This window comes from Xiphias gladius, chromosome 8 (assembly GCF_016859285.1).
Source record: "Xiphias gladius isolate SHS-SW01 ecotype Sanya breed wild chromosome 8, ASM1685928v1, whole genome shotgun sequence".
Classification (NCBI taxonomy): domain Eukaryota; kingdom Metazoa; phylum Chordata; class Actinopteri; order Istiophoriformes; family Xiphiidae; genus Xiphias; species Xiphias gladius.
This window is the reverse complement of record NC_053407.1, coordinates 1,786,857-1,799,175: the sequence shown is the minus strand read 5'-3', so window position 1 is coordinate 1,799,175 and position 12,319 is coordinate 1,786,857. Positions and strand designations below refer to the sequence as shown.

The window sequence follows — 12,319 nt, the reverse complement described above, 5'->3', positions numbered from 1 at the left end:
AAGAAGAGCTGTTGGAATGAAAAAACTTAGTGTGCCTAAAAGATGGAAATAAGAAAAGGATATATGTTAACACCAGAAAGGAATCTGTGCTTGACCTCATGCTGGTCTCCAATAATATGGCATCAATGTGTGATTGAAATGTGTATCATGAAGGAACCATAGGGAGTGACCACTACCCAGTCTTCTGTAAAGTCAACAGTTCTTCATCACTACAGAAGGCAGGGAAGGGAAATGTGTATTTGAGAAGGGGGATTGGGAGAAAATTCGGAAAGAAAGTGATAGATTGGAAAGGGATAGATTGATTATAATAAAGACATAGAAACATTTGATAATAAAATAAGACAAGGTGTTATATCAGCAGCATTAGAATCCATTCCTCAAAGTAAGGGCAAAGGGAAGAGGAAAACAGTGCCATGATGGGATGACAAATGTAAGGTAGCAGTGAGAAAAAGAAATATAGCATTTAACCTAGTTAAAAAAACACATTTTAAACTGTATATGATTCAGTACAAGCAAGCCCAGGCAGTAGTAAAGAGGACAATAAGACACAGAAAACAGATATACTGGAGAAAGTACTACGACTCAATCGGGAATGCCAATCAGGTGAGAGAAGTATGAGGGATGTTTAAAAAGATGGGCGGGGATGGGAGGAAGTGGAGTTATACTGTTTTGAGTAGTGGAAATGAGGTTGCGGTAACCAATAAGGAAAAAGTTGAGACGATGGTAAATACTTTTGTTACAGTACACAGTTCCAACGATTTGTCTGAGGAGGGAAGAAGAGGCAGAGAGAAAACAAAAATCTGAAAGCTTGGGGGCATTAAGGAGAAAGGAAAGTACTGAAGATGAACAAAATGTCCCATTTCGCATGGGGAAATTAAGTAAGGTGCTGGCTAGAACTGGGAAGACTGTACCAGTGTAAGATGAAATATGCTACATCATGTTGAAATACTTAAGTATGGAGGGCTGAAGAAGTTGTTAATATTAAACAATAAAGTGTGGGAGGAAAGAAGAGTCCCAGAGAGCTGGAAGGAAACAATCATTTTTCCAATGAGGAAACGTGGGAAGGATGCCAGTAAGCCAACCATTAACAGGCCTATTGCCTTGACGTTGCATGTCTGTAAACTAATGGAACGGATGTTCAACGAGAGGCTAATGTATTTCTTGGAGAAAAGAGGTATGATGGCTACATACCAAAGTGGATTTAGCAGAGGAAAGGGCAATATGGATCCAGTGTTGTGTCTAGAGGATGAAGTGAGAAGAGCCTAAGTAAATAAAGAGACAGGGGCGACAGTGTTTTTCGATGTGGAAAAAGTGTAAAACATGTTAGAGAGAGAGGGGCTGTTGCTCAAATAACATGTTAGGGGAGTCAAAGGGAATTTTTTTCAGTTGGACAGTGGACTTTCTGAGTGTAAGATCCATCCAGGTTAAAATACGGTCAGAACTATCAAGCAAACATGTAGAGAATGGAACACCTCAGGGGAGTGTTGTAAGTCCAACTTTATTTTCTGTGATGAAAATTATATATTTGTAAATATACCAATGGATATGGAAAGATCACTGTTTGCAGACAATTGAGCTCTGTTGAAAAGAGGGAGAAATGTGAAGCATAGACTGTAGTTAAGAGCTGATACTGCATCACTGAAATATATATATGTAGCCCTAATAAGATCCAGGCTAGACAATGGGAGTGTGGAATATGGATCAGCATTAATATCTGTGTCTCCAAGGCTCGATGTAATACAGGCTCAGGCTTTGAGACTGTGTTTAGGGGCAGTGAGAACATCGCCAGTGTCTGCATTTCAAGGTTGAGGCAGTAGAAATGCCACTGAGCCTCCGTCGGAGACAGTTGCTTGTAAATTGTTGGATAAATCAGAGGAGGCATAGAGATAGTCAACCAACCAAAAGAGTGTTACAGGTCAGCTGGGAAACTGAGAGAGAGCAAAATTAAATTTTGGCTGGACAGGAAATGCAACTGTAGGAGACATGGTAGTGTGCGAAAAGGAGTTTTGTCAAAGTATTATGGCCTATAATGGCCTCTGTGGAAGCTAGAAACTCTGGTGGTAAATTTCAAATGACTTCAAACCTAGGCAAGAAATAAAAGTGCAGATCTGGTGAGTGAGTTTTATAGGTATGAAGAATCTAAATATAAAGACTCTGTCCATTTTTTTTTTACAGATGGATCAAAGGATCCAATAACAGGAAATGCAGGTGCTGCAGTTGTAGTTCCTAGCTATAGAAGTGAGATATGCTGATGGACCTCAAATTGCCTAAGTGTATATACGCCACCTTGATGACTTTAGAAAGCACGGAAAAAAACTAAGGGAAGCATCCAACTGGTTGTTGTGATCATTGCCAGGTAACAGGAAATGTAGAACATGTACTTGTTAATTGTAGGAAATATAAAGCAAAGAGAAAGGACGTGATGGAGGAAATGAAAAGATCAGGGCTTACAGGAGGAGGAGTAAAGAGCACTGGTGTGTGGTGATAGGGGACAGGGCAGAGGATGCTCGGTCAGCTCTGGCATACTGGACGCTATGGGAGTTAACTAAGTCCAGAAGATGGCAGTAGTTAAACATTCATGATGAGAGCTGCCGTTCAAGCCCAAAGTGGAAGAAGAAAATGTGAACGAAGAAAAAGATTTTTTTTTTCCGGTGCGTAGTTTCCACATCCATGGTTGATTCACACAACGTTAGCAGCCTCTAGCCGAACCTTTCTTTGTGAATACCCAACGTAACTCCAATCACGTGTAGCAGACATTGGGAGAGTGTCTGGATAGACCTGTGTGGACGCGCTTTGGTTCGCTGCTTTTTGGATGTTTTCTCTCCGATACGTCCCCCGGCAGTCTGCTAAGATGTGGAGGTTATCTTAGCTTGCTGACATGGGGGGGTTGCCATCACAAAACGAGTAGCAAGAGAATATGGGGTGACGTGCTGACATAGTACATAACGATAAATTGCCCTAAACACTCAGGAAAAGAAACTTGAAGTTTCTGTCATAGCACGAAAATGTCAAAAGTCCAAATCCTGAGAAAACTGGTGAGTCAGAGACAAACTGCGGCAGCTGAAGAGATAATTAAGCTTTTTGAAAGATCCATTGCAGAGTACAGAGACGTCTGTTACCCAAGAGAGGAGGACAACCGTCAGCGCAACGGCACCGGTCTCCCTCTCAGAGCAGGTTCGTAAAGGCGTTCTTCTCGCACACAGACATCGTAGCGTAAACGGTATCATAGTGATGGGAGCCGTCAGTATGGCAAACTCGGTGTATTTTCAAAATGACCAGATGCGAATGTGTGCTTTGAACGATCCAATTCATGAAAGGCATGAAAAGTAATGGGCCCTCCTCACGTAACTACTGCGATACTACCAGGAAGCAGTGGAGGGTGATTTGCAGAATTACCCACGATGGGCACTAGAGGTTTTGGGAGTATGCTGTCACGGTAGAAACACTATAAATTTTATCATACACGGCTACTTCAGGTAAACGGCGAGAGTGCTGAGACTTGTTGTGTTCACTTTTTGCATAACAAGCTCTGCATGTCTTTGTAAAATATAGCGGCTGTGAGGGACTGGGAGTTGACCCACTTCACATTTTGGCAAGTTTATGTTGTTTTAGTTCAACATGTTTTCAATGCTAGTACCGTCTTGTGCTTCCTTAATGGCAGATTTGTGTCATATCATATCCCCTAATCCATTACTAGCCCTACTGTCTATATTTGGGCAGGTGTGATAGGCTGAGACAACTGTCAATCATGGAAACAGTCCTTAAGCTGTTTTTTTCCCTTTCTTTCTTTTTTTTTTTTTTGCTCTAGAAGTCCAGCAGGTGATTGTCGGTGAACAGGTTCCATCCGGGCAGCAGGAGTGGAGCCCCAGTGTGGACCCAGAGCCCCCACACATTAAAAGAGGAACAGGAGGAACTCTGGAGCACTCAGGAGGGACAACAGCTTCAAGGACCTCTTGCCTGTGACGAGTGAGGATGATGAAGAGAAAGCTCAGTCCTCTCAGCTTTGTCAGAGACAAACTGATGAACACATAAAAACAGAAGTTGCAGAAGCTCAGTGCGAAGAATCACAACCAGCCAGGAAGCTAAGAATGTTGGTGAAGCAGCGGCTGACTTCAGCTGGTGACGAGATATTTGGGCTGTTTGAAACAACGTTAGCGGAGTATGAGAAAGAGATTGAAGGCCTACATAAGCTACTGGAAGAGACTGTGAAGTCTGAGGTCCAGGGTAACACAGCAGGTTTGTAGAAGGTTTTTCAAAAAAGAAATCTGTTTAATTTATTAATGATATGTCATTGTAGGGTACGTATTTCTAAAAAATCATGTATTGTCTTTCAGTAGAATCACATCAACTCACCCCCTTCAGCTCATCTGAAGAAGTGAGCTGTTCAGGGTTAGTTGAAGGGATCCCGTTAACTCTCACCAAGCTAACTTGGTTCGATGTGGATTGATTTGCCAGTCTTGGATGAATTTATATTTAGTAACAGTGCCAGTTAAATAATGGAAGCATAAGCATAGACCCCAAACCATGATAACATTCAAATGATCAGCTGAGTGTTGATCATGTGATTGTACGCATGACTGGCCGGCACGTCTCTATGATGACAGGCAGCACTTTTTTACTCCCGCTGTTAATTTAAAACTGAGGAACCATCTTAAACTAGGGAGGTCAAATGTTCTGCTCGCAAAGTAATTGCGATGGGGACAGACAGACACTGGGCTGATTTTTTGAAACATATTTAAAAAAAAACTATGAACATTGAAATCCATCTGTTAGATATACCACTTTGAGGAGCCAATCCCAGTTGACATGGGACGATAAGCGGGGTACAGCCTGGACAAATCAGGAACACAATGCAGGCACGGGCGATCATGCAAACTCCACACAGGAGCCACTGCACCACTGTATAATATAATTAAGTACAATATAATGTGTATTCCTGTAAAGAACATCACTGTGAAACATTTAAGGGGTCAATCAGTCATTATTTTTCAGTCTAAAAAGGTATGGTAAAAAGTTCTATTATTTTGGACTTGAGCCCACAAGGAAGGAAAACGACCCCCCAAAAAAAATCACATCTCTCCTCATTTGACCCAAAAGTCCCAAAATGGGTTTTGTATCGGTCCACTGAGATGTATTTCAAATTGTAACCAGTCTTAACACTGTGGGTGTTCTTGTTAAACGGTCTTATTTGTTACACTGTGGTAAATTAGCTCTGAATACTTTAGAGAAGTGGCTGCTCCTGAAAATCAACCACTTTCTGCTAATAAACCGATCACAAACACATACATTTCTGCATGTACTTACCCATGATGGTCATACAATTAGGTACATAAGTATTTGGAGAGTAACACAATTTTCATAATTTTGCCTCTGTACACAATCACAAAGGATTTGAAACAAAACCATCAAGATGTGATTGAAGCGTAGACTTTCAGCTTTAATTCAAGGGGTTTAACAAAAATATCACATTAACTGTTTAGGAACTACAGCCATTTTTATACATAGTCCCTCATTTTCAGAGGCTCAAAAGCAACTGGACAATTGACTGACAATCAGTTTCATGGCCAGGTGAGGCCTGTTCCTTCATTATTTCATGACAAGTCAAGCAGATAAAAGGTCTGGAGTTGATTCCAAGTGCTGAATCTGCATTTAGTAGCCGTTCATGGGGACTCTCAGTATGAGGTCCAAAGAGGTGTGGGTGCAAATGAAGGAGGCCATCATTAGGTTGAAAAAACCATGTACAGTGAGACCATCAGAGAGATGGCAGAAACCTTTGGAGAGGCCAAATCAACAATTTGGTGCATTCTTAAAAAGAAGGAATGCACTGGCAAGCTCAGCAACACCAAAAGACCTGGAAGACCACAACATCTAGCCAGGTCAAGAACAGTCTACAGGAGGTAGGCGTATCATTGTCAAAGTCTGCGATCAAGAGATGCCTTTATGAATGTAAATACAGGGGGTTTACCACAAGGTGCAAAAATCTGGTAAGACTCAAGAACAGAAAGGCCAGATTAGACTTTTCCAGAAAACATCTAAAAAAGCCTTCCCAGTTCTGGAGCCAGATTCTTTGGACAGATGAGACTGAACAGGTACAAAAAGAAGGCAGTGATAGAGCAAGTGCCTGTGTTCATGGGGATGTAGGGTAGATGCTGGTATGGATGTTGATGAATTTGCTGTGGAATAGATAGCTGATAATACAAGGTTGCAGACAGAATTTGAGCGTCTGTGTCGAGAGAGAAAAGTTAGATGGAGAAAAACCCACAAATAACTATGTAGGGCTGGGCAATATGGCCTCTAAATAATATTGTGATATATTTAAGCCATATCACGAAACATTATAATATATATATATATATATATATATATATATATATATATATATATATATATATCAATATTTTGAAATCTCCTCTAAAGCACTTCATGAATGCACAATTTAACCCTTTGATGAATACCTGTATTAAACCTGTATTATGACTCTAGTAGTCCCTGCAACATATGTCTGCATTAAAACGTTTTTGTTTATGTTCATTAGTGGTTTCTATCTGAAAAATTTTCAACTTACATGCAAAAAGGGGGAAATCACAACCAAGTTAAATTTAACAAAACTGTATTTATTCAAACCAGGCAATTGCATATTTAGGCTTTTAACAGCTGTCAAATGAAAATAAATAATGGCATAGAGCTCAAGCTCAACAAACACACTTAACAAAAACAGTGCTCAAAGCAACAAAAAAGTGCTTTCAACAAGAAACTCTGAGAAAGACATTTCAAAACAAAATAAAGTGAACTTTTTTTTTTGCATGATGTTTGTAACAACAGGTAATTTCAAAAACTGTAGAATAAAAATAGCATAGTTTGTGAACCACAGAGGCAGATATCCAGGCTGTGACTGTGACAAACCACTGTGCAGAACAATAACAGTCACATCACAGGAGTGCAAGCGTGTGTGTTTATGTTGTGTGTGTGTGCAGCTGCTTGTGTGCATGTGTGTGTATGTTTGTTTATTTGTGCTGTGATAAACCACTCTGCATATTAATGAAGGAATATGGCAGGATATGGATGCGTGCAGATACAAAAAAACCCACGTATATACTGTATGTCACACACACTCGACCAGGAGAGTGGTCTCGATGAGTGGCCGAGTGTGTGTGATGTATGTTCTCCCTAGGAAGGAGTGAAAGAAGCAAAATTCCAAAGTGAGCTTAAAAAAATTATGAGACAATTTGTTCTTGAATTTCATGATATTGTTATTTACTACATCCCATGTAGAACAAGCTGCAAAGTATGTAAATAAATATGGCAATGCAGGGGTATTTTTGAAAGATAGCATTATGTTGTATCTGGTTTTAAGAGAACAAGCATCAGGTGTATAAGCTCAGCTGTGTTGAGATGTGTTGTCCTCAGAATGAAAAATGTGAATGGAGTTTTCAACTCAAGCAAGGACAGGGGGGAAGTCACCATTGGGCCCTCTAGTCAGTAATCTAACGAGTGTTTTGTTTAATAGTCAGAAACCAGCGGAGAGAGAATATAGTGGTGCTCCCTCTGATATTGTTGCTCTAGCTAATGAAGAGTTTCTTCATCTGGCAGGAAAACAGTGGGAATGAATTAGAGATTCACGTAGGAGGAGAGGAAAACTAGTCAGACATGCCTGCGATTAAGAGGATGGTGGCAAAGTTTTGTACAAGGCTAGAGTATTAGACATTAGATAGATTAATGAAAGGCAAGTATCTAGTGTACTTCACGATGATGATGAGGAGGAGGTGAGACATGAAATGCATGGGGGGATTTCCAGCAGGGAACTTGAAATTTACATTTACATTTACTCATTTGGCAGCTATTTCTGCCCAAAGTGACTTACAAGTGAGGGACGACACTAAAGCTCAGTACGGTAAGAGACCTTGAAGTAAGAGCTAGATCTATTCAAAAGACAAAGTGCAAGGAGATCAGGTAAAGAAGTGCACCGAAAGTGCACAGTAAAGGATATTTAGGCATGTTAGGGTGTTAGAGGTGTTAGGAAGGAGGTACTCTTGGAAGATGTGAGTTTTCAAGAGTTTCTTGAAGATGGAGAGGGACGCCCCTGCTCTGATAACATTTGGTAGCTCGTTCCACCATTGGGAAACCACAAACGAGAACAGTCTGCATTGCGATTGTCTTGTGTGCAGGGATGGGAATGCTAGATGACGTTTCTTGGAGGAACGCAGTGGCAGAGAAGGAGCATAAACCTGTATGATTGAGTTCAAGTAGATGGGTGTGATCCAGAAGTCTCTCTGTAGGCATGCATTAGTGACTTGAATTTGATTCGGGCAGCCATGGGTAGTCAGTGAAGGTCAATTAGCAGTGGATTGACGTGCCCTTTTAGACTGATCGAAAAACCAGAAGTGCTGCTGCGTTCTGGACCATCTGTAAGGGTTTCACTGTGTGTGAAGGGAGGCCCACTAGAAGGCTATTGCAATAGCTGAGGCAAGAGATAACCATGGCCCTTTATCAAGATTGGGTGGTGTATTGAGTCAGGTTATACGTGATTTTCCTAAAGTTCTATAGAGCAAATAGGCACAACATGGTCAGAGATGGAAAGCTGTTCATCATTTAGAGCCTGTGCTGTAGACATGATAGGTAGGAGAGTAAAGCACATGCTTGTAGATGAACAAGGAAAATAACAATGGCAGCAAGGCATAGTAGTTGCTGTTGGCACAGGGAATTTACTTTTAATTGAGTAAACATTGGAAGAAGGGTGCCTTTATGAGTGCACTCTGTTAGATGACTGTTAGTTATAAACTTAATTTTGTAGCATAGATTTTGCTCATTTATACATTAATTTAGTAGTAACTTGAGAATAAATTGGTGGACCTGTGGAGCCGGCCTTTTCAAGCCAGCAATCAGCCACCTATTTAGCTCTCCTGGTGTAAGTGGATGCAGCTCCTCAGATACTATCCTGGAGCAGACTAAGTGGATAGTGTATCCTGCGGCTCTGGTCCTGTAATAGTCAGATTAGCTGGTTAGTCGTGTTTGATGGCTCAGTTTAGCAGGTCATAGTTTGATCCGGATGTCTCTTGGAGAAACGACAGGTAAATTAGTGTTGCAAGCAGACTGTACATAACTGTATAGTTAGTAGTAAAACCTGCTGTTTGCTTAGTGAGAGAAGTAGAACCAGTTACACAGTGATTTTGCCTATCAAGCCAGTTGGGCTAGCCACTGTAGCTTAACCTGAGCAGATACAAAGCAGATATTATGCTGCCGAGAATCTGCTCTTTGCTTGGATGAGGATAGGATTAAAGGATGTTTTAAAGGTTCACTAGGTCAGAGTGTGGTCAGATTTTCTGATATAACTAGTAACTACCAGTGAGACTAGTGGAGGTCGCTTTAAAAGTATGTTAAGTCAGGGCTCGAGAATGATGTTGCCTATCATGAAGCCAAGCAGATTTATGACGGCACAGCTTGATACCCACTGCCTGCCCTGGGAAGGAAACCATTGATTTGTTCATTTGACATGGAATAATACATATGTGAATTTGAGCCAATAACAAACTAGGTATTTTTCTTTTTTTTTTTTTTTTTATAAAGGAAATGGGTTTGAAAACATTACAACATTTCAATGACACCTGCCACCTGACATCTCTAATGAATCAGATTACATTACATTAAACTGTATTTTTACCATTTGAGTTCTGTACTCATTCCAGTTGTATGCCCTTCATACATCTGGTAGAACAATTCATATATTTTAGTGATAAACCTGTTACAAGACATCCCCATTTTTGTTCACAAGTCCAAGAATAATGTGCCCAAAATAATCTACTTTGAAAAGGTAACTCTTTAACTTTGGTTTGGTTGTAAAATTGAAAGAGGCACAAACAATGTAAGATGTTTTGCATCACTTTTTTTGGCATAAAAAAGGCAATATAAGGCCTTGTTGGTCAGTGCACTTCTTTTTTGCCTTGGGTCGGTGAAGCTCTAGGTCTGAATTGTGCCCGAGTGATTGGACCCTGTTATGCTTGCCTACAAATATAATTACACTTATTAATGGTTCCATCAGTTTAACGCTGAGAATCTTTTAGATATACAGTAATTTTTTTGTCCAGAGTACATTTTTACACATTTTATTCCAGATTGCAGTATTTCCCACATTAGATTTTTTTTTTCAGTTCTTCAAATCTACGTTAAAGTTTGTATTTATTTAATTTCTGAGTCAACATTGAAACACCAAAACAATTTCCTGAGCCAAAATAGACAGATCCTCACTCATCTTATTTTCAATTCACTTAATGAATTTTAGTCTAAACAGTGGCTTCACTTTTTAAATATATGGCCTTTTCTGTGTGGTCTATATTTCACTGAAGGGTAATGTTATATTTGACAAAAGTTTAATAATTTATAAAGATGTTAGCAGGAGAGTGTCTCCTTAGGGTTTAACTGTAGGAAACCATGATAGTGGTTTGATCACATGCTCACTGTTGCTATGAGTTAAATAAGTCTGTTATTTCCCTTCCTGTTAGATGTTGTACAGCTGCTGGTGTGTAAAGAAGAGGTTCCCTCTGAGAAGCATGACTGGAGGACCGGTCTAGACGAGGAGGACCGAGAGCTCCCACACATTAAAGAGGATAAGGAAGAACTTTGGAGTAGTCAGGGGGGAAAGCAGCTTCAAGGACTGGGGGAGGATGATACCAAGAAGTTTCCATTCACTGCTGTCCTTGTGAAATGTGAAGGTGAAGTAGAGAAAACTCAGTCCTCACAGCTTAATCAAAGTAAAACTGATGAACGGATGGAAACAGGAGCTGATGAAGAGGGCTGTGGAGAATCAGAACCAGCCAGGAACTTTGGTCCGGCCAGTGATTTACAGCAAGAATGTGATGAAAAGACATATTCTTCTGATCATGACACTGAAAACAGTGATGATTATTCACAAGAGATAAGTCAACCTCAGTCAGGTTTAGCAACTCTCAACTACAATAAGGACTCTCTAAGTCATAAAGGTTGTAATCCCATGGTGAAACTCCGTGGTGGTAAAACAATGAATAAGATGCAAAACATGACAGTAGACAAAGGAGGGAAACCATTTAGTTGCTTGCTTTGTGGAAAAGGTTTTGGTGAAAAATCTGATTTGAAGAGACACGTGCGATTTCACACAGGGGAGAAACCATTCAGTTGTGTTTTCTGTGAAAAAAACTTTACTGAAAAGGCAGATTTGAAGAGACACATGAGAGTTCACACAGGGGAGAAACCATTCAGTTGTCCCATGTGTGGAAAAGGTTTTAGTGAAAAAACAGATCTTACAAGGCACATCCGAGTCCACACTGGTGAGAAACCCTTTAATTGCTCGATTTGTGGTAGAATATTCAGCCAGAATGAAAACCTGCGCAGACATGAAAGAATACATACAGGGGAAAAGCCCTTTAGCTGTCTGGTTTGTACAAAGAAATTTACCCACAGAGGAGCGCTGGTTGTACACATGAGAATTCATACAGGAGAGAAACCATTTGGCTGCTCAGTCTGTGGAAAAAGATACATTGAAACAGGAAATTTGAAGAAGCACATGAGAGTCCACACAGGAGAGAAACCTTTCAGTTGCAGTGTTTGCGGAAGAAGATTTAATTATCAGTCTCAAGTCAAAACCCATAAGTGCTCTTGTGAGAGCAACGTAACCATAGTCCATCCTTCATAATGAGATCCAAATGTTTCCAGTCTGTTTTGTAGTTAGGGACGCAGCCAGGTCTGAATACTGCTCACAAACAGTTTGTGTTAATGTAGATTATATCAAATTGTCAAATAGTGGCCAGGGGCTTAATTAGCTCAACTGCAGAACCGGGAGAGAACTTGGTCTTTATATGAATGGGGCTTTTATCATAGAATGCCTTTATTACTAATTTCCTTGTTTTGAAAGTAAAGAGCCCTCTTCCGTGTTGTCTTGATAAAATCAGCACACAGTAATGTACATTTCCACAGTTGTTGTACATGTGTAGACCTTCAGGAAGATTTAGCAGACTCAGGAGTGGTGGTGTACTGTCTTTACTGTGCAGCGACACCTGAACAAATATGAACTTCATGCAAGAGTCATCAGAAGAAAATTCAGTGTAAGAAGTTTGCAATGGAACATCTAAACAAGCCTGATGCATTTTGGAAACAAGTCCTGTGTACTGATGAAGGTAAAATAGAATTTTTTGGCCACAATGAGCAAAGGTATGTTTGGAAAAAAAAAAAAAAGAAGCAGAATTTCATGAAAAGAACACCTCCCCAACTGTTAAGAACAAGGGTGGATCAATCTTTGGGCTTGTGTTGCAGCCAGTGGCACAGGGAACAATCACTGGTTAAGAGAATAATG

At 40.3% G+C, this 12,319-nt stretch overlaps 1 protein-coding gene across 2 annotated transcripts in view; it reads left to right on the top strand.

Annotated features, from left to right (window-relative positions):
• Window positions 1–2,582: 2,582 nt before the first annotated feature.
• The window catches only part of LOC120793500 (zinc finger protein 543-like), a 9,895-nt gene continuing 158 nt past the window's right edge, over window positions 2,583–12,319 (top strand). The window contains exons 1-3 of one of the 2 annotated variants that reach the window (XM_040133633.1): window positions 2,583–3,174; window positions 3,809–4,236; window positions 10,497–12,319. The exon at window positions 10,497–12,319 is cut by the window's right edge and continues 158 nt beyond it. In XM_040133633.1, the coding sequence (XP_039989567.1) occupies window positions 4,089–4,236; window positions 10,497–11,662 (1,314 nt within the window). In that variant the 5' untranslated portion in view covers window positions 2,583–3,174; window positions 3,809–4,088 and the 3' untranslated portion in view covers window positions 11,663–12,319. Of the gene's footprint in view, window positions 3,175–3,808; window positions 4,237–10,496 lie in introns of those variants that run through there. The other variant, XM_040133634.1, reaches the window with a different exon arrangement.